The sequence below is a fragment of the Eptatretus burgeri genome, chromosome 14 (genome assembly GCF_056783735.1).
Source record: "Eptatretus burgeri isolate ZD-2024b chromosome 14, Ebu_testis_v1, whole genome shotgun sequence".
In the NCBI taxonomy this organism is placed as follows: Eukaryota; Metazoa; Chordata; class Myxini; order Myxiniformes; family Myxinidae; genus Eptatretus; species Eptatretus burgeri.
Window position 1 is genome coordinate 27,526,513 of NC_140974.1, and position 22,500 is coordinate 27,549,012.

Genomic DNA, 22,500 nt, shown 5'->3' on the forward strand with positions numbered 1-22,500 from the left:
TCAGCTGCATAAGGTGGAATCCACATCTAGTTATTACTCATGGACTACCTGCAGTAGGTTTATAACTTTTTCTTTAACCTGTACCGAGGTCAGGCGTGAAAACAAGATGTGGCAAGGTCGTCTTGTCTCTGGTTATTGCATTTTAACTAATTAAATCGGTCACACAAGATTCTTTTCTCTTGTGAAAAATCCAGTTTGTAATTCATGCTCCCATTGTTGTCCTGCACAATTATTACATTCCTGCCGAGCAATATTTCTCCCAGCCTGATTATATTACACAAAGCAGGTGTTTTGCACAGTCAGTTAGAAATGCAGCTTTGATTTCCATCATAACTTAATGAAGCAGGCTGAAGATGGCACCATATATATATATTATCATTTACTGTACCATAGATAAATTGGAGGGGGAGGGGGAGGGGTCGTAAAGCAAACAAAAAAAAGTACAGGCAGGGGTGCAGCCCAGGATTTGGGGGAGCATTGGGGGGAAGACACTTTTGGGAGAGGCAGGAGGGGTAGGATGAAAAGAAGAACAGTGGTGTTGGGTGGTGAGAAAGAAGGGCAAAGTCAAGAAGGGAGAATGGAAAGGGTTGAGGAGGAGTGCAGGGTAATAGAGTAATTTTTTTTTTACTTTTACCCCCACTTTTAGAGTGAGTAATAACAAGAGTGCAGGGGGTGGGGGGAGGGGTTGGATGAAAAGAAGAACTACAGTGGTGTTGGGAAGTGAGAAATAAGGGCAAAGTCAGTGAGAAGGAAAGGAATGTGAGGAGGGACAGAGGGGAATGGAAGGGGTCAAGTCAACAAAGGAAGAAGTTGGGGGCACCAGAGAGCATGCCTGAAAGCCCGACAATGAAAGCAGGTGGTGGCAGGCCTGCAGCACAGGTAAAGGTGTGTATGGCTATGTGAACACAGCTGACACCGATATACATGCTAATAAACACTCAGCAAGCAAGCACAGAAAGATGGTCCTAGGAAAATGGTACAATATGAAGGGTGCACATCGAGCGTGGATGTGAAACCAAGTGCAGCAAACTTACTCAGTCCCCGTGACCTTAGTCCTTCATCGCCAAACCCTGGAAAGTCCTAATCCCCATGGGAAGCGCAGGGCAGGCAGGTAAACCGAAATGACAACCATCAACAAAGTTTGCACACTACTCTGATGACATGTCAAGAACCTTGCTCCTCAACCCCTTGCCCACTCACCTCAATAAGTTTTTTACTTTCCATTTATGCAGAAAGTTTGTGCTTTATGACAAGGTGTTCATGATCAATCAGTTAAATTCTCCAAATCAAACACTTTCTCACATGAGCTCATGAGCAAAAGCTAACCTTGAACACTGAGAATAAATTTTAAACTGACATTAATCTCTCGTTCAGCGAAATGAGAAAAATAAATTCAGGAAGATACTACAAGATGGAAACAGATCAGTACCAAAAAGCAAGTGACCAATTTGGTAATGACAAATTCCATATGAAACTTGGCTGGACTGGGGCAAAAGAGTAGAGGAGACTAGGTTAAGCACCTCTCCTGGCAATGCATAGAATTGGTCATGTGGAGGCAGGATGGTCCTTAAACGACCAATGAGCTGCACTACTGATGCAACTAACAATTGAGACGGAGCAATGCCATTAAAAAAAAAAGAAATGAACCATTTCCAAATCACAGCAAACCAGGAGGACACGCCAAGCCTCTGCATCTCTCAGCCATGGCAGGAAGAGCCAGGGTAAGTGGTCACACACGGGGTGGCCTTGGCCTAATACTCACGTTCAAGATCACTCGAGTCCTGCTCAATGCCTTTGCCAAAGCCAAACTTTCGGGAGAGCAGGCCTTTTCTACGCCTGTCGATCATGCTTGACTGGTGTTTTTTTTCGTATCAGGAGGGTGGGAGGTGGTGGGAATGGAGGAAGAAGGGATGAGGTGGAATGGATACTACAGTGAACCGTTGTCCATGACAGAACAGTGGATTAACAAAAAGAAAATCAAAACAAGAATCTCCATTATATAGCCTTTAAAATGCACTTTACTGTTGTCCAACAAGTTTTCTTTGCTGTAATAATAGCTCAAACGAGAGAAAGCGAAAATAATCATGTACCGTGCGTGTGGCAGAATAAGGCGAAGACGATCTTAGTAAGGCCGACAGGTTTGTCTCGATGATGCAAGAAGCCAAATAATGGAAGAAAGGGGAATTAAAGCAGAACCTCAGTTACCTGGTTCCCAACTGTTTGAGCTCGATAAAGGTGCTGTCACACCTTGACGATTTAGCCAGCAATGGCAACATATAAAAATGTATTTAAAACGTTGGCGTACGCTGAAATTTTGATGTTTTTTTTTTTAAGTTTTGGTCGTATTCATAACGTGTTGGTCGTATGCATAACATATTAGTAACGGGCACAGAACGTTTCGATGTCTTATAGATAACTTATACCAACGAATGCTTAACCTGTTGTCGGCGTTCACAACCTATGCCCAACGATAGTCTAACTTAGGCATAGCGCGCTGCACGTATCGCCGACGAACTCGTGGCGTAGCCTGTTAAAAACCTGCTGCACGCCGATTTAAATCATAACCGCCTGAGAATTGAAAGTGTCAACATCGCAGTCACACCTTGACGATTTAGCCAGCGTATGCCGACCGATGAAAAATGTGTCTAAAAGGCTGGCACACGTCAAATACGTATGGGTAAGTTGTGTATACGTTAAGAGCACGCTGAAAAACGATGAAGTATGCTGTCATATTTCATGGTACATCTTGTACGTCGTGAAATTTCAAGCAAGCTGAAAATTTTACGACGTACTCGCCGTATGGCTCACACGTTCCGCTATGCTGGGAATAAGTTGTAGGCACGATATGCGATCGTTGACACACGTCGACACAAGTTCCTTGTAAGTTACTCATGAGTCAAAACACGTCAAGGTAATGTTTGGCATCCCCAAAACTTATTTTCTCCGTCAAGGTAATGTTTGGCATCTCCAAAACTTATTTTCTCCGTCAAGGCACATTTTTTTTCTCCTTGGCTCCGTGAAGGCACGTGACGAAATATCTGAAGTTGTTGTTGTTGTTGTTGTTTTTTCAATTATTATTATTTGTTTTAGTCTATCACGAATTTTAAAATATATTCGGACATTTGCTTTTAAGTTTCGACGTCGACGTGACAATATCCTTAAACAGAAAATATTCACAGAGGAGGAACTAAGAATAAGACATGAGCAAACTGAAGAGGAAATCGGACGTGACATCACGGCACGTGACGAAATATCGGAAGTTATTGTTGTTGTTTTTTTTTTTTAATGCTGCCAATACGCCATTATAGCGTAGCTGTAAATTAGAAATACGTTCAGTAAGTTCTGTGGTCGTCCGGAAGACGTCAATCAAATACGTCTACATACGTCAATATGCGTTGGAGGTACGTTACACATAGGTTCAAAGCACGTTACTCATAGGTTAGAAATAAGTTTTGGGTCCGCTAAACATTACCTCGACGTGTTTCGACTTATGAGTAACTTACAGGTAACTTGCCTCGACGTGTATGAACGATCGCATAACGTGCCTCGACGTGTGTGAACGATCGCATAACGTGCCTTGACGTGTGTGAACGATCGCATAACGTGCCGCGACGTGTGTGAACGATCGCATAACGTGCCTCGACGTGTGTCAACGATCGCATAACGTGCCTCGACGTGTGTCAATGATCGTGTAACGTGCCTACAACACGTTATTCATAGGTTATAAATAAGTTTCGGGTATGCTAATCATTACCTCGACGTGTTTCGACTTATGAGTAACTTACAAGTAACGTGTGTCGACGTGTGTCAACGATCGCATAACGTGCCTACAACTTATGGCCAGTGTAGCGGAACGTGTGAGTCATACGCTGGCATACGCCGTAAAATTTCAAGCATGCTAAAATTTGAGGACAACCGCAAAGTACAACGATGAAAGCCAGCGCACTATGACGTATGGCAGTGTTTTTCAGCGTGCTCTTAACGTATACAAAACTAACCCAGAATGTATTCGACGTGTGCCAGCGTTTTAGACAAATTTTTCATAAGTCGGCATACACTTGGTAAATCGTCAAGGTGTGACAGCACCTTAAGGATGGTCTTTCGTTTCCACTTTTGGTTAAGCAAATTAAGAATTATTGTTCGATCAATTATAATTATCGGATATTTCACTTCCTGTACAAAATGTCTCAACCGAGTCTCAACTAAGTGTTTGAACATGACAATGGATTGGCCTGAAACACATTGGTGCTCACTTGACACAGCATGCTGGTGCTCGCATGGACCACTTCCATAAGGCACAACAGTTACATGATGAACTTCAGCGGGCACCGTGGTGCTTACAATTTTAAAGCCGTGGTACGTTTTCTGACATTTATGGAAGGAGTTAGCCTCTGAATAATTTAATTCATTATTAAGCAGAAAACAAGACAGTATAATTAATTTCAGTTATTTTTGTCCATGATTAGCCGATAAAAAACAAGCAAAAGCACATGACGCACACCACGCCTTGTCATATGAAGATGAACTACGCCAGTGTAAGTCACAAATAGGGAGTTTAAATTTGCCATCTGACTAATCAATATGTCAAACAGGTAGTGATATTATGCCTTGTCATACTAATACGAATTAAGTCACTGTTGCTGAGGTCAACATACCACGAGCCAAACGTCCATCATTCAGTTTTTGCTGTTGAACGAGACGACTTAAGTGAGTTGCGACAAGACTCCATGATTTGTCGAGTAGGAGCTATAAACAAAACTCTCAGGGTGGTATGGGAACCATTTAATGAAAGTCGTGATTCAGGTTGAAAACCTAACCATTACGATGGGTCGGGGGTAGAGGGACATCAATAGGCCATTCAAAGGAGTTAACACAGGCGATTCATTTTCTTACAAGAATGATCTGAAGCATGCATCAAATGAGGTGAAATAGAATATTGAAATCGAATCTAAAGACTGAAGAAGCAACGATAGATTGATGAGCACAAAGTGCAGATGTGACCATGATCCATTCTGAAGGGACTTGGATAAACAGTGAGAATGTGAACCGGTAACCAAACAACTGGGACAAATTGTGGGACAAAATAGACATTGGGAATCATGTTGGTCCAGAATGAGATGGGTTAACTGTGTTGTCACATGTAAACCAAGGTGATCCGGATCACTCTGTGTAAAGCAAAGCACACACAAACCGTTTTCCTTTTGTATTTGTCATGATAGTACAGTCATGCACCGCTTAACGACGTTCCGGGCAACGACGGATCGCATATACGGCGGATCTACCAGCTCTGAAAAAAAAAAAATGAAAAAAATATGTAGCTGAAAAATTCCTATCGCCGAGTGATGTAGCCGACGTAGCGCTGTCAGTTGTATTAAAATAGCACATACAATTATGTACGCTGTACAGTACATAATACTTCATAATGATAATAAACGACAGTGTGGCCCTGTTATAATGCGATCGTTGAGGTCCATAAAATGTCATTGCGAAAAAAGCAGGGTCGTGCTAAATCGGGATTCAAGGAAATCGGCTTTCAAACTGAACCAATGTTTGCACGTTTACCTTCTAGCAAGTAAATTACCTTTGAATTGAAGAATTCCGCGAATAAATCGTTGTTACAGTCAAAATTAAACACATATTTCTTTTTGGTGAAGCTTTTCATGCTGTTAAAACAATCGCACTGTTCCGAAAAAAAAAAAAAAAAAATATATATATATATATATATATATATATATATATATATATATATATATATATATATATATATATATATATATATATCACAATTGACAGGAGCTCGTTTCTTCATTTATAAAATATAACATCAATGCAATGATTACATGTTTATAAAATCCAAACGCTATTTATTCATCTTTCTATAATCGATGCGAGAGGCGATTGTAAGCTGCTGCTAACAACACCGATGGCCGTCATGAACAGCACAAAGGTAAAACTAACGTGTCTTCCGTCTCTCTTGGATGCGTGTTACAATTGCCGACAGTATTCAGTACAGTAACATGCTGTACAGGTTTCTATCCGAGGAGCAATAGGCTATACCATATAGCCTAGGTGTGTAGTTTTGTGTAAGTACGGTGTTCGAAAACAAAAAAAAAAATGATGTTCACACAACGACGACGTCGATTAACGATGCGTTTCTCAGAACGTAACCCCGTCGTTAAGTGGCGCATGACTGTGTATGCATTGTTCCAATAACATGTTTCAGTGTTTCAAATTATGTACTTGAAGCGCTCTTCATTACTTTTTCACTTTTTGATGCCAATTAAAATTTGCCATGTTAGTCTCCTGTCCTCTCAAAAAAAAAAAAAAAATTAACTCAGTAAAGTAAGGCCACAACGAGCAACATAAACACCTCTGGTTACAATAGACAATAAAACAAATTGAGAAGAAAAGAAATGCAAGAATCCCGAAAAACATCATTTGATGGAAAGAGAAATGTAAGAGGAAAGCAATGGTGAATGATGGTCATGCTGCTCCATTCTCTGGTTATTATAGTTAATGGAAACCAATTAGAAAATGTGGGTTAGTTGAAGCAAAACCACTCCCTGAGAAAGTGCTCAGGGATGCAATAATAAGCAAGCCTTGGGAGGAGATGCAGAGCTGGCACGGATCAATTCAATTGTCAAACGTAAGTATCAGTGTGAAGCAATTCGATAGATTTTACAAACAGTAAACTTCACTAAGGATTAAACATTTGGTGGGGGGGGGGGGTGGAGGGGGAGGGGCGGTGGAGGAGGGGAAAGGCTAATATTGTCATGCAATCTCTTGCATGCAAAAATATTTGAAAGATCCACCCACTCTCATCCAAGAGACATCTCTAAATCACCCCACTTAACCCCAAAAAGCAGGCATGCAGGCAGGTGGGGAGGGCAGCATGGGGAGAGGGGGGGGCAGGAGGGAGGGGAGAGCTGGAGTGGGGGGGGGAGGGGAAGGGAGAGCAAGTGGCACGCGGAGCAAGCAGTGTGGGATGAAATGAGGCATTTACAACATGTAATACATCGCCAATGCAAAAAGTGAGGCCTGAGCAGATGGGGTGGACTGAGCGAGGGGTGGGATGGGGGAGCCCAGGCAGAGTGGGCAGAGACATTTTTGTTGACAAATCGTTTAATTTCCAAAAATCACAATATCAAATTTCAACGTAATGACCCCCTGCACCCCCTCCCTTCCCTGACCTCTCCCCTATCCCTCCACATAAACGCAGCCCATCCCAGCAAATCAACCAGCCGCGCAAAACTATCACTCCACCGCCACCCCACCTCCCATGACAATAATGCTCGTAAAAAAGGATTACCGCACCCTCCAAACCCCCTCCCCATGTCAAGTATGCTTGACAATGACACCAAATCAATTAAGCTGAGGAACATGTTAAAATAAAACAACATACGAGTATATACACAGGATGTCCATGAAGTCCTTGAGAAACTTTGAACTTTTATAGCTTTTGATGGACATATGATATAAACAAACTATAAATGGCAAATTAAAGTTATTATTCATGAAGTGTTTACTCAATCCAGTTGAAAATTTTAGGTTTCCACATAAGCGCCATCTTTGGTAATACATCGTTAAATCCGATTCTCCAACTTGTTGAAAACATTCTCCAGTTGCTGCTGAGTAATTTCATGAATTGCATTCGTGATCCTAACCCTGTGCTCATCCAAATAATGTGGTTTTCATGAGTAAACAACAGTTTTAGATTGCCCCATAAAAAGTAATGCAATGTCCAATTGGGGACAGGTCAGAAGAACAAGGTGGCCAAGGAATTGGTCCAAATCTAACAATCCTCTTGTCTGGGAAGACATTGATCAAGAACCATCTCACATTTGAAGCATCGTGGCAGGGAGCCTCTTCTTTAGGCCTAAGTCACATTTGCCACAGCGGCCGTGGAGTCTCCAAAATCTACGGTCACTACCAATTATACGGTGGCCGCAGTATTTCCACGGTCACACAATGTAGCAGTCACATATGTTTTTATTTTTCGGGGAGCCGCACGGCGTATTTAGAAATTGTGGAGACCAAAAACGTGGGGTTGCCGTACGGTCTTTGATTTGATGTCGCACGGTGACCTTAAGGGGGCCCTGTGGCGGCCATAGAATTTTCAAGGTAGACGCAAGGTAGTCTCAAGGTGACCGCAAGGCGACCGCAGGGGGGCCCTAAGGCGAACGAGCGGCCAGACGGACGGTAACGAGTGGGTTCATTATTATTATTATTATTATTATTTTTTACCGTTTTTTTTTTTTCGGCTTGTCGAATTGCTACGGCGAACGTAGAAATTAAAAAAGTTATAACTCCACGTTATAATTCCACAGCGACCCCTACGGACTGTAAAAGATAGCCAAACGGCATAGGGCCACCAAGAGGCCACCGCAGAAACTCTGCGGCCACCGCACGTTTGTGTCAATTCAGAGGGCATACGGCCGCCGTATCCTCACCGTAGAGCAAATGTGACTTTGGCCTAAGGTGATATGTGAAAGATTTAATCGTCATAGTTTGAGAACCAAATGCGGTTAATGTGGTGATTGACTTTATCGCTGATATAGAAGTTACCTCATCAGAAAATGTCAACTCGTCCAAGAACCCAGAGGGAATTGTGGACTTAACAGTCATAACTTGAGAGCTTATAGAACACATTACCGCATACAGTTTTCAAATTAGTACAAATTTTAGATAAAATGATTTTAAAGATCGTTAAAGAAAATTCCGGAAGTTTAGCACTATTGAAGCAGTATTATACAACACCCTATTTAACATGGCCAAGTACTACAATACTGGAAGGTTCGTGGAAGTGACAAGAAGGTGATTTGTGTTCTCTAGTGTTCAAGTGTATAATTCAATTGAAATAAAATAAAGATTGTAAAAATCGTACAAATAAATTAATTCCGAGTTTTACCACCATTTTCTGCAGTGTGTATTACATGCCACCCTAATAAATTACATTAGTTCTTTGTGCCTGTTAGTATCCTTTATGATGTCCTTTCAAACAGTAAGTTTCTTGTTTGGAATGATTTTCAATTTTGTTTGATTGCTAGACAGGTAGACAGATTAAGAAAATTATCTCATTCCTGTGCATTCGGGATGAATTCAGAGCCAAAGAACTGCAAAACCACAGGTTTGTTTTTCGATTCATGTTACAACAAGAAGGGCACTCAGTAGAGCGCATACCCCCATCACGCAATGCCTGATCCACAAGAACATATTGGGCCCAATACATTTTTGAAATATTATGCGATATATCGTTTTTGGCCCCATCTCTCAATGGTGAAGAATTACTTTAACAATAAAATAATTATCGTATCCAGATCCAGATCTCACAAAAATTGAATCAATTCTTCCTTGTCACACACCCAACGTGTCCACCAAGTTTCGTCCGAATCCATCAACAACTTTTTGAGATGTCCTGCTATATATCGGTTTTGCCCTATCTCTCAATGGTGAAGAATCACTTAAAAAAATTGTAATAGTCGGATCCGGATCCGGATCCGGATCTTCACCAAAATCTAATCAGTTCATTCATGTCAAACAACTAACATGTCCACAAAATTTCATCCGGATCCGTTGACAACTTTTTGAGATATCCTACACAGAGACAGACAGACAGAAAGACAAACAGACAGACAGACAGACAAACAGAAAAACAGACAGACAGACAGACAGAGAGGGGTGAACACAACCTCCTTCACCTTCAGTGGTGGACGTAATTAGTGTTCAAAATATAATATTCAATTAAAATAAGTTATACCTCGATCATAAACTGATGTTTGTAGACAGACGGACGGACATGAACCAATTGCTTAACCCGCCTTTTCACTTTATGTGCATGGGATAAACAACATTCGCAACATGAACATTAACAAAAGTATGAACTGTACTTTCATGCACCATTTACAGTTTGTTTCTATCTTGTGTTTATGAAAATTTAGAAAATTTCAGAGTTGCACAAGGACTTTATGGACAGACTATATATATATATATATATATATATATATATATATATATATATATATATATATATATATATATATATATATATATATATATATATATATATATATATATATGCTCTATTGAATATCAATTATGGGGGTGTAAGAAGTTCAGGGTACAAACCGATTTGTTGTCTGTGGTACCAGATCGTGCGTTGAACTTCACTGTTTTGAGTCTGGCTCTCTCTTTTCTCTCCACCCTGAATAAAATAATCAAGGAATTTTGAGGTGAACCAGTCATTCAAGTTTCAAAAGTAATTTTTATTTATTACAAGAATTATTCAAAGATTATTTAATCAAAATTGAACTTCTATGTTGACATGTGCAATGCATTTGCTATGTTTGGGGTGACAATTTGAACACGGCTCAAGATTCTATGACCCCAGGTTCAAATCCCGTATACCATTTTGCTCATCTCCGAATGTTGGATTTCAAATTACCATCTCCTCGGAGTGCGTGCATGGAATATGCAAACAGGTCGATAAAACCAAGATAAGGAAACTCCACATTCTCCTCAATTCGTTCAGAAAGTACGATACTCAAAAGGTTATGCATGGACAAAGAAGGTTGTAGCTGTTAAAGTGAAAGTTGCCAGGCAAAAGCAAAGTGAAGAAATCAAAGAAGGAACAAGGACTGTGGAATTTCAGGTCGAATAGCACACAAATATTTGAGGGAGTGGGGGTCTTGTGATACCTTCGTTTGCTGGGAATTACTCCAATAGCATCACTCTCTCCCTCAGGTGTTACGCGTCGAGCTTGCCACCACTCATCGTCCGAGGCGTTCACCACGTGTAATATGTCACCAAAGCGAAAACTGAGGCCTTGGCTTGGAAGACCACTGTCTTTGCTCCGGTCATAATCAAACAAAGCCCTGTAACCATGTAAACAATCACCCACGAAGGACTGAAATTATACAATGCTTAGTATGTGCAGCTTTACATGCTTTCAAAATGGAGCGTTGGTGTTTAGAAATAACATTTGATAGAGATTCCAAAAATGAGAAGCTCAAATTTGACAGAATGAAACATATGTGGTGTAGAAATAAAATAAGGAATCAAGATTAAAATGCAACATCAGCACAATGGATCCATGTCTCCATAATAATTTAACGTTAGATATAATCCCACATGGAAAGGCTTTACAGCTCAACTTTTGGGGGTGAGGGGGATGGGGAGAGGGAGGAATCCACTCCACATTGACAATAGTCAATAAGGCAGAAATACGTCTGTGGATTGATTCATTCCCAAGGAGGTTTGGGGGTTGGGGAAGGGGGATTTAGCATTACCACAAAGGGATTTTGAAGCTTTCTTGGTTACACTGTGGGGAAGGAACGGTGTATCAGCTGGAAATGCATTTAGTAGTGAGTGGTCCTATGTTTTCACAAACGACAACAACGAAAGTTGCATCTTAATGCATTCTTCCAGTAAGCCTCTCCTGGTTAAAGTCCCAAAATCCACACTGTTTGCATACCGACACTCCCATTGCCATTTTCTCTCGTTTGTGGAATCACTTTCATGAGGCTGTTCAATTACACTCCTCCCCCAGAAAGTCAAGCAGGAAGTGCACCATCATCTCATGCAATCTCCTATCCTTGATGTTTAATCTCCCCTAATAATCTTTGTTACTGTGTGTCCTTCCTTTTCTCTCTCTTCATATCCTGTTTGCTTATTCCCTGGCTTTTTGCACCCAGCTGTGGCCTCATGGTTTAATTTTTTATTTTTTTACATATCTCATCACCTGAATCTTCCATGAGCCTTGGTGGGTGGGTGTGTACGGATGTATATATGTACAGATAGTGGACCAAAAAAAAAAACAAATGGAAACACCTGGGTAAATGAGGGACACCAAGCAACGGCTTCCACACAGGTGTGGCCCATGTGTTAATTAAGCAAATAATATCCCAGCATGCTTATGGTCGTGCATAAAAATCCTATACAGGCCTGTTTGCTGAAAATTATGGCTCGCATGGCTACAAGGAGACCCCTCCCACCCATGCTCCCATCCATAAGAGCACATTTGGTCACCCAATGGTTTGATGAACATGACACTGATGTTATCCTTCTCAGTGACACTGATGTCATGGCCTTCTTAGTCACCAGATCTGAACCCAATCGAGCATTTATGAGATATTCTGGAACGATGCCCAAGACAACATTTTCCACCTCCATCAAAAAGGTGAGAGTTCATTGACTTTCTCATGGAAGAATGGTGCCACATCCGTTCTGCAGAATTGCAGAAGCTGGTAGACTATGCCATGGCACATACAGGACGTACTAGCCCCAGGTGGTGGTCCAACACCCTATAAAGTGACTCCACATTGGTGTTTACATTTTTATGTCCACCACATGTATGTTTGTATGGTGTGTGTGTGTGTGTGTGTGTGTGTGTGTGTGTGTGTGTGTGTATTGTGTGTTTGTTGTGTGGTGTACACACGTACACAAGTTCATATTTGATGAAGTCAGTTAAGCCTGAGTTATTTTATAACTTGGTTTACAGTTTGGATATGGACACCCAGCAGGATTAAAAACAAAACCTGTCAAATGGCGGAGGAGCTCCTTGTGAGCCAACGGCCATCCATATCTAGTGCCCAACTGTGTCTGCGGACGTCCTCCTGCAGTTGGGTTACTTTTTTATTCGGAGGTTGGTGGCAGGATTTGCACTCCGGCCACTGTAAAACCCTTCATTCCGCAAAACACAAAAACGCAAAAAAATCTGAAAACCCACTCCGTGGGAGTACCTCCTGTGCAGCTTCCCTTCGCAGGGCAGCTCACCGGATGACGGGATTGGGGCAAAGCCTTCGGGACCCCCAATCTCTGATGATCGGAGGGAAACCACGGGGTAACATCCCTGGGTCAGATTGTGGGAGAGTGTGTCGGAGTGGTGCTGAGGTGTCGTCCACCAGACGGCAGTCTCCTTGGGTTAACCTGAGGCGGTCCCTTCGGGTGGGTGCCTGGAATGTCCTATCCCTAAGAGAGGATGATCACCTGTCTCTGTTATCATCTGAGCTCAAGCGTTTGGACATGGGGATTGCAGCTCTCTCTGAGGCTCGGAGACCGGATTGCGGAGAGATAATGGTGGGTGGTTACACCTACTATTGGTCTGGTCGCTCTGATGGTTACCATACCCAAGGAGTTGCTGTCGCTGTGTCCAATAAGCTGACCCCAATGATAATTGAGGTAGCACCGGTCAACGAGCGTATTATGAGATTCAGGATTCGTCACTCCTTAGGTGCCATTTCCCTGGTCTCTGTTTATGCTCCGACTGAGGCGAGTGATCTCACCGTGAAGGATGCATTCTACGCCACGCTCGAGTCTGTGGTTGATCAGTGCCCCAGACGAGATACACTTCTAGTCTTGGGGGATTTCAATGCATCGACTGGAACTGATAGGGATGGTTATGAGGTGTGTGTTGGTCTCCATGGGCCAGGAACTATGAACCAGAATAGCAATAAGTTCCTCGACTTTGCATGAAGTCATGTACTTAGGGTGGCTGGTTCATGGTTTCAGTGCCCACAAGCTCATCGCTGGACTTGGTATTCCAACGCTGGCGGTGTGGCAAAGGAGATTGACCATGTCCTCATTGACGGTCAATGGAGGATGATCCAGAACTGCAGGGTCTACCGGAGTGCTCAGTTCCTCAATACTGACTACAGGCTTGTTGTAGCAACTCTAAAGCTGCACCTTAAATCCTGGAGAATGGTACCATCCCAGCCTAGGCTGGATGTTGGCAAGCTCAGGGATGAGAGAGTAGCTGAGGAGTTTGCGAACAGGTTGAGTGGACACTTGCGGGGTCTGGGTGCTTTGGGGGGTCCTGAAGAGTTGTGGAGTGCCTTCAAGACCACCGTCCTTGATGTTGCCAGTGGATGTCTTGGAACTCACCAGAGGGTGAAGAAGAATTTTGTCTCTCAAGGGACACTGGATACCATTGACCAGTCGCAGGGCCAGGCTGAATGGCAGAGCTGAGCTGTTCAGGGAGCTGAGGCGTAAAACTGTACGTGCACTGAGGGTGGACAAGGAGGCCTATGTTCGAGGAATCTGTGAGGGGGTAGAGCATCACCTGTGGACAGGTGATTCTCATCCCGCTTACAGGGGAATTCGCGCATTGTGTTCATCCAAGCCCATCCCTCGGAGCACTGCAGTAAGAGCAGAGAGTGGTAGGCTCTTGACAGAGGAGTCTGAAGTGAAGGCCCGCTGGGCCGGTTACTTTGAGCGGTTGTACCAAGCTGATTCCCCAGCTGTCGAGTTGGACGTCAAGGGTGTTACAATCCCTGTTGCTGACCCTCGAATCAACTGTGGTCCACCTTCGGTTGTGGAAACACGGGCTGCGGTGAAACAGTTGAAACGGGGCAAAGCTCCAGGGATCTGTGGCATCAATGCTGAACTTCTCAAGGATGGTGGAAATGCTGGACTTGTGTCGTTGCATGCAGTTTTGTGCTCTGCCTGGAACACAGGCATCATCCCAACTGATTGGAAGTGGGGCCTTGTTGTTCCTCTCTGGAAAGGGAAGGGTGATCGCCAAGACTGCAACAACTACCGAGGGGTGACGCTGCTCTCAGTGCCGGGCAAGGTCTTTTCTCGGATAATTCTTGATGGGGTTCGCCACCATCTGCTTGAGCACCAGCGTCCAGAGCAGTCAGGCTTTACACCAAAGAGGTCAACGATTGACCGTATCCTTGCGCTTCGTATCCTCACGGAACGCAGACGAGAGTTTCGGCAGGGGCTGCTTGCAGCCTATGTTGATCTCTGTGAAGCGTTCGATTCAGTGAATCGGGATGTCCTCTGGAGGATTCTTGGTCTTCGTGGGGTGCCACCAAAACTGATCGATCTGATGTCTGAACTCTACTCTGGTACTGAGAGTGCTGTGAAGTGTGGTGGTACCATCTCTGACTTATTTCCAGTTGTTACTGGAGTTCATCAGGGGTGTGTACTGGCCCCCACACTTTTCAGCACTTGTATGGACTGGATTTTAGGGAGGATGTCGGAGAGATCAAGCTGCGGTGCATCGTTTGGGAATGTCAAGATCTCCGACCTTGATTTTGCAGATGATGCAGTCATCTTTGCGGAGACTTTAGATATCCTTTTGGGGGCCCTCGAGGTGCTGAATGAGGAGTCGGAGCCACTGGGATTACGGGTTTCTTGGATCAAAACTCAGATCCAGGCTTTCGGTGACATCTTGGATGCTGCTGTCCTGTCTGTGTCTGTTTGTGGTGAGGATGTTGAGGTCATGGAGAGATTTACTTACCTTGGCAGTGATATTCATGTCTCTGCTGGCTGTGAGTCAGAGGTCAATAGACGTCTGGGTCGGGCCTGGGGAGTCATGGATTCACTGGATCATGGGGTGTGGCGGGAGGACGAAAGTCCAAGTCTTCAGGTCCTTGGTACTTCCAGTCTTGTTCTATGGATGTGAGACTTGGACTCTGACCAAGGATCTGAGACGGAGACTTAATTCCTTTGGTACCAGGTCTCTTCGAAGAATCCTTGGCTATCGCTGGTCGGATTTTGTGTCCAACGAGCGGTTGCTGAGAGAGACTCGGATGAGATTTGTTACCTTCATAGTCCGTGAGCGTCAGTTGAGGCTGTATGGACATGTGGCTCATTTTCCTGACGCTGATCCTGCTGACCAGATTCTCTCAGTGAGGGACTCTCATGAGTGGAGGAGGCCAGTGGGCCGACCACGTGCCTCGTGGTTGCAACAGGTTGACCATCATCTCAAGGAGATGGAGATGGGCCTGGCATCTGCCTGGGGGATGGCCAGACGGAGGCCCCTGGAGTACCGGCGGAAAGTGGACGCAGCGACGCGCTGTTTTGGCACATGCTCCCATACCTGACCTGACCTGTTTACAGATCCGCCGACGGTATATTTGCCGAAATGAAATATAAATATAAAACACATTTTTAGCCTTTTATATTTTTACATTTTCCGCCGAAGGTGCAAAAGTTTCAAAACCCGAAATGTAAACGTCAGCATTTATTTTCAAAATATCATTTCGTGTGCACGCACCAAAATGCCGAGTCCCCTTTAACCAAACTGCGCAGTAGTCTTCGGGCATGGCGTCTGAGCAGTGGCCAGCGTGGTTCAGATTGACTGTGGTTTCTGGGGCGAAAATGATTGTTAAGAAGTATGTCAGTGGTATAAATTTGAGCGACTGTATTGGTGATTTAATCACACAACATCTTGACGACGAATATTCTGGCCGAACGATTGCATCAATTCAGTGCAGCAGCAGGGATGATTCGCACGCTACTCTCGATCGTGCCGATTTTGTTTCTGTCGAAAGTTGTACACCGCTGTTCGTATTGAAAGATTTCGGTGCCAATTACGTCAAAGTTTCCCTGCAAGATGCTGATATTCAGCCTTCAACGGATCAGAAATCAGCCTTTGATGTACTCAATGGGGAGATGGGGAGACTGTACGATCAGATGCCCGCTGAAAAGTAAGAGCTGGTTATGGCTCTGATTGACTGTTTTGAGCGTGTCGACTCCAAGTAGACACTTTTATTTAATCATATCAGGCACTATGCACTGGTGTGCATGCGCACATCTACGACTTGGACAGTAATTTTCTCAGCATCGTTTCCATTTGTTTGATGATCCAACAGGATTCTACAAGACAAACATGCCAGACTATATTGTAAAAACAAGTTTTAATCCTTCTTTATTGTTTTTCACATTCGATGATACATTGAACATGGGCATCCTGCATTTGAATGGTCTTCCATCTTCAATGTCTTCTTAGATCCTCCTGGTCCGGGATTTATATTTATTTCCCCCCTACCTACCCTTGTCTTTTTCATGGAACATCCGAAAACAAATCGTAAAAATATAGAATTTCGAAAAATTGAAATTATATTTATATTTATATTTCGACCTACCGACCCTACATTTTAGTTGAAGTACTGTGTAAACCAAGTTATAAAATAAATAAGGCCTTATATCATTTATGTGTGTTTGGAATATGTGTGAATTCCCATTTGTGTGCCAGAGAGCAGGTGTCTAGTTCGCTCCTCACCATTCCTCTCATCTCTGTAATTTTCCTGTTAAAATGCCTGCTATTTCTCTCATGAGTAATAACCACTCTCTCCGGGAGAAAAACTTGGTGTGAAGACCTCTCCCTCTGGCAGGGGTTGGTGGTTAAACCACTTGGACAGATGAAAATTGCAAGGAGTCTCCCCACTCTCGCAGGGGAGGGAGGGGGATAGGTGGATATATTTCCTGCCCAAGAGATGACCCCGTGCATCGATGCAAAGTTTCGTGTAGATCGGCCAAGCTGTTTTTGATTATACAAGGTTCAGACAAAAAGAGAATTACAAATTTTAAAATGATTATAAATTCTGTTTTTGTTGGACTTTTTTTTCCAGGTCATTCATGAGTACATCATATGTGACACAAGCCTCTGTGATGTCAGAGCTTCAGACTGTATTCTTATTGAACAATTTGAACATGAGGTCAAGTCCTGGCACAGAGCCAATCAAAGGTAGCAAAAACAAAACTGCATCTCAACTTAGCCAAAGCCTGTAAAGTCTCTGAACCTCTGTCGTCCCCCCGCCCCCCCCCCCCAATCAGGACAAAAAAGTGTTTTGCTGGGAGACAATCGTGAGAGCAGACGTCATGATCGAGGAGGGCTTGGGTGAGAGTTCGTCCAGGAGACAGACAGTTGGTGTTCTCCCTTGAACGAGGCAGAGTTTGCAGCTGGCGGTTGGAATGAATATGAGTAAGCAGTTGTACACGGGTCACTAAACATGGTGGATGTGGTTGGAATGTGTTCTGTCTTTGAGACAAATGTAGACAGTTGGAGTTCATCTGAAGTGACAAGATACAATTGACGATGCCAGCATGACAACGTTTTGCCTAGAATGGCTGCATTGAGCGACATAAAGTGCCAGCTTTTGCAAGCTCTCAGCTTCTGTTCCCTTGTGAACTAAATAAATAAAATCGCAAACAGCTCGGTTCATCTCTAATTATATTTTTCCTTTTTGTTCATCTTCCTTCCTTGGTGTACATCAGTGTCATTAAGGCATAGGATTATGTTTGGAGTCAGTCTAGAATTTTCTAGATTATGTGGTTTGTTTCCTTTCCCAATTGTTCTCAGTGAACATTCATTTTGTTAATAAAAGTTTTATTTGCGTCACAAATCATTCCACCCACGATCAAAAACATAGGGCGAATCGGGGAATTCCCGGTAGCCGATTCGCCAGAAGCACGTTTGCCATGCACGCGGTGCATGTGTGGCATAAATTACAATCACGTTTTTCTATTTTTAGATGAGCGAGGCTCACACAAGGGCAAGGTAGAATTGACAGTGGGACAAACATATGGAATGAATTTAGAGGAAAAGGGTGGGAGGGAGGAAACACCAAAACTAGCAAGTAAGGTGATTGGGTTTGGAAAGGTTAATGGAGGTAACAAAGATCATCGGTCAGAATTGAGGATGACATTACATGGCGATGCACTGCTTGCTAGATAAGAAGCTATAGAGGGAAAAAGTGAGACAGAACAGCCTCTGGAAGGTGGCGAAACCAAAGAAAATGGCTCTCATGTCTAACAAAACACCATTTCGTGGGTTGAGAGACATAATGTTGAAACTGAAAATTTCCCATTTCCTGCAAATCGCAAATGAAAGATAAATGGTGTTTTGTTAGACATGAGAGCCATTCCATTCAACCTCGCCAAAAATGCAGTTACAACACTATGCCTCTCAACCCACGATATGGGAGAAGCGAGGAATTGCTTTCATTTCCGTTTTAGGTTGTTGGAGGTCGCATACAATGAAACGAGTGTCAAAGTTTGAATGTGGAGCAGCCACATGACCCTGCAAGGGGATAACTCAGAAGGCAATGTTTTAGCATGAATAACAGGAAAACTACATACAAATGAAGTCAATCTTTTTGTGAAAGAGCAGTTGAGGATCGATGATTCTTTAGTACCCAATCAAAATGAAGATTTTCCACACATTGCTTCACAGCAGCTGTGAGATCAGTTTTATCCATTTAAGGTAAAGAAGGAAGCTTGAGATTATTGCATTTGAATGTCCAAGGGGTATGGAGATTGCTTGTCCAAAGTGAGGAATAATTATTACTGCTCACCGAGAACAGGAAGTAAGCAAAAGGTTGGATTGACCAGCAAATCAAAACTCCACTGAACATGCTGCAGAGGGCAATACCTCGGCCAGGAAAAAAAGTCTCCTTTAACTTCCTTAACATTGTGCACGACATTTAACTAGTAAGACATACAGGCATTGTCAGTATTATTGTCTCCTTGGAGGTGACGGGTCAGGTGCAACAGACAGGAAGTGTGTCATTTTAAATATCAGGACTTATTTTCAAAGCTTTTCATAGTGGGTGAGGAATTTTGTTGGCAAAGCCGATGAATGAGTTAATCAACCTCATTTTTGTTCACAATTTTCCAGAGGTTATAACTGTGTGTTGTAGAATCGGCCGTTCAGTAAAGGGCACAGGAACAAAGTCTTTATTGCTGGAAATCTTGATCATAAAAGGTGATGTAATCAAATGTACCGATTTGAATGTTAGCAGAGAAATAAAAAGGTACTAACTGTTTGAAAAACTGTGACCATAAAGACAAAAAGAACAAGAAGTAAATGGGTGGTGGAGAGGGGATGGGATTGGGGGGGGTGAGGAAAGAATATTAAAAATAAAGGGTGGGGGTTTGTATCACTTGATAAAGTGTCAGGATTGAGTAGAGTTCGGCTGCTGCAGCACGGCAAAGGTGAATTTCGATTTGTTCAGGAGGTGAACAGGTCACCGACCAAACAAATTCCTCCAATATGATATTTACTAAAATATGAGCATTTCATTGAGGATTCACCTCCCGGTGTGTGACGTCACACAATGAATCTTTAATGGTGAAGAATGAGAAAGTCTATGAAAAAAAATCACCAAATGGCTTTGAGAGAAACACGTAAAGTAAGCGTGTCCATACCATATAATAATGAGTGCAAGGGTAAAATCATACCTTACGTAGAGTGACCGTTTCTGGCTCGTCTTGAGAGAGCCCGACCCGGTACTCAAACTGCTGTTCATCATCTGCTCACGCAAATCATGGATTTTTGCTTCAAAGCGGCTGTATTCTGCACACATGGACATTCATTTTGGATTTCTCTCCCCCAGTTCCCTTGCACAACAATATTAGTTCAATATCCCACCACAGTGTCATCTAACTCTTCCCTGAGCCTTGACTTCACCCGAGAGAAAAATAAAATACCGGTTATTCCAATTTATGCTGATCTGTGGAGTTGCATACGTCAGTTGGATGGTGTAAAACTGATTAAAGCATGGAGGGTTAACACCAAGAACAACAGACTTCAAACACACCCTCATAAAAAGGCAATGAGAAGAGGCTGAAGAGGTGCATGAAACAATGGAAAAGAAAAGCAATGACAAGTACAGGTATCTTCAAAGTACACCGCCCTCATGCCAAATAAATAAATCTTCCAGCATGCGACATTGCCCGGGCGTCTTTGGCGCCCGGCGATGCCACCGTGCAACACATGGATACGGAATTGGGAGGGAGCGGTGCACTTCTGAGGCAAATGTGTATAAATGATACTTTGTTTATGTGGACAAATGATACTTACTCGCCATGCAGCATATGAGCGGTGTGCAATAATTGATTGATTCAGTGATTAATTGCATAATTAAAATAAATAATAATCGTAAAATAATTGATTTCCCAATCAATTGCCTAATCGTATCCCCAAACCACCATTGTTTCATCCGAATCTGTAACGATGAAAATTAAGTAATTCATCGAAAAATGAATATAATTAATTGATTAATCAATAAATCAAAAATACCCTTTATAGCCAAATCACTTGTTCACTGTCATGTCCAAATTTTAGCTTCCTCGCTCAAAGGATGGCTGAGATATCGCCCGGACAAACAAACAAACAAGACAAGCCGGTAGGTGACATGGCTGCTTGCTCTAGATGGAAAGCTGGCCGACGCGACTAGCCGATATTCATGTACATGCTATCAATGAATTTAGCACAATAAATATGATTATCACAGCCCTCTTAGTTTGTGCCCAGAAACCCGCCTTGTGAAATTTCAGCCATGTTTCCAAAGAGACTCTAACAAATGGCAGCCCTAGTAATTCCATTTATCTATTCGCTCAAGATTTTATTTTTTTATATGATGCTGTAAGACATTCTCCTTGGGCACAAAAAATCCAGGTCCCTCGGAGGTCCAGTTTCGGAGGTATTGCTTTTTTTTGTACAGCCCACAGTAAGTGTACGATGTACGATAAAGTATTTTAGCTGTTGCTAACCAACGGAGGTGTGCATAGCAACCATTCATTTAGTGTACATGCTAGCCACATTGTACACATTTCATCCAAGTTTCAATAAAATCAGTCTCTTTCTCTTAGAGATATTCGCAATGAACCGTTTCTGAAATGTTCAACATGTACTCGCCAAAAACCTATCTCCTCCTACAAATATTTTTTGTTAGGGATTGAAATTGGCATGAAGGGAGCAAGATAGATTGCGCACAGAACTCTAAGCTTCGATTTTTCGATTTTTGTTTTAATTTTTTTCGATTTTTTGATCACTTTAAAGGGCCGTTGCTATGCCGTTGCTAGGCAATGCCGTTGCCGTTGCTATGCCGTATGATGTGTATGGTGGAGATTTCCAAGCAGTGTCTCATTCATTCACCAATGCAATCAGCCACAGAGCTTCAACAAAATCCCTGAGTCGTACCTTCTGCTTTGTACCACGTGATGATTGTTACATTAATAAACAATCCCTAAATCGTACTTGCTGGTTTGAACTGAGCGTTGATTGTGAAATTAAAAAATAAACCCTGAGTTTTACTTTCTGATTTGTACCATGTGATGATGGGCATTGTTTATAATTATTAATTTACCAGAGTCGTACCTTCTGCTTTGTACCACGTGATGATTGTTACATTAATAAACAATCCCTCAGTTCTCTCTTCTGTGTGTACTATGTGATGATTGTTACATTAAAAATATGACCGAGCATCCTCAAGCTCACCTGGATCAGGAGCAACAGTCACTGAAACCCCCTGCAGACCTCCTGAGACACCGATTTATATTTTTAATGCCGTGAACAAACTTTGGTACATCACGGGTGATGAAGGTTGTGGTCAAGTTTCATTGAAATTGTGTGTGTAGTTTCGTAGAAGAGAGCAAATACCTATTTTGAGGTATCAACCCCACCTACCAATAGACCCCTTAATTAACCCAGATGTTGATGCGGCCAATAAACCTTCGTTCGGCATGAGATATGAAGCTTGTGGCCAAGTTTCATCAAAATTGTGCTTTTGGTTCAAGTGCTAATGACTGAAGTGTTTACTGACTCACTCACTCACCTCTGGACACTGCTCCATTGCATCAGCTCACCGGACAAAAGACCAGGTGAGTTAATAATTATAAATAATCCCCAGTCATACCTTCTGGATTGTACCATGCAATTACTAAATTAATAAACAATCTCTGAGTCATACCTTCCGGTTTGTACTGCGA

The 22,500-nt window shown here is 42.7% G+C and overlaps 1 protein-coding gene across 23 annotated transcripts in view; it reads right to left on the bottom strand.

The window, feature by feature from the left end:
• LOC147012859 (disks large homolog 1-like) overlaps window positions 1-22,500 on the bottom strand; it is a 295,559-nt gene that overhangs the window by 52,452 nt on the left and 220,607 nt on the right. For 16 of the 23 annotated variants that reach the window (XM_085854163.1, XM_085854167.1, XM_085854164.1 and 13 more), the window contains 5 exons: window positions 22,482-22,500; window positions 19,969-20,083; window positions 10,695-10,871; window positions 10,126-10,201; window positions 1,763-1,853 (listed from right to left, as the gene is read on the bottom strand). The exon at window positions 22,482-22,500 is cut by the window's right edge and continues 84 nt beyond it. In XM_085854163.1, coding sequence (XP_085710289.1) covers window positions 1,763-1,853; window positions 10,126-10,201; window positions 10,695-10,871; window positions 19,969-20,083; window positions 22,482-22,500 — 478 coding nt within the window. Of the gene's footprint in view, window positions 1-1,034; window positions 1,081-1,762; window positions 1,854-10,125; window positions 10,202-10,694; window positions 10,872-19,968; window positions 20,084-22,481 lie in introns of all 23 variants that reach the window. The other 7 variants (XM_085854172.1, XM_085854157.1, XM_085854173.1 and 4 more) reach the window with 3 other exon arrangements.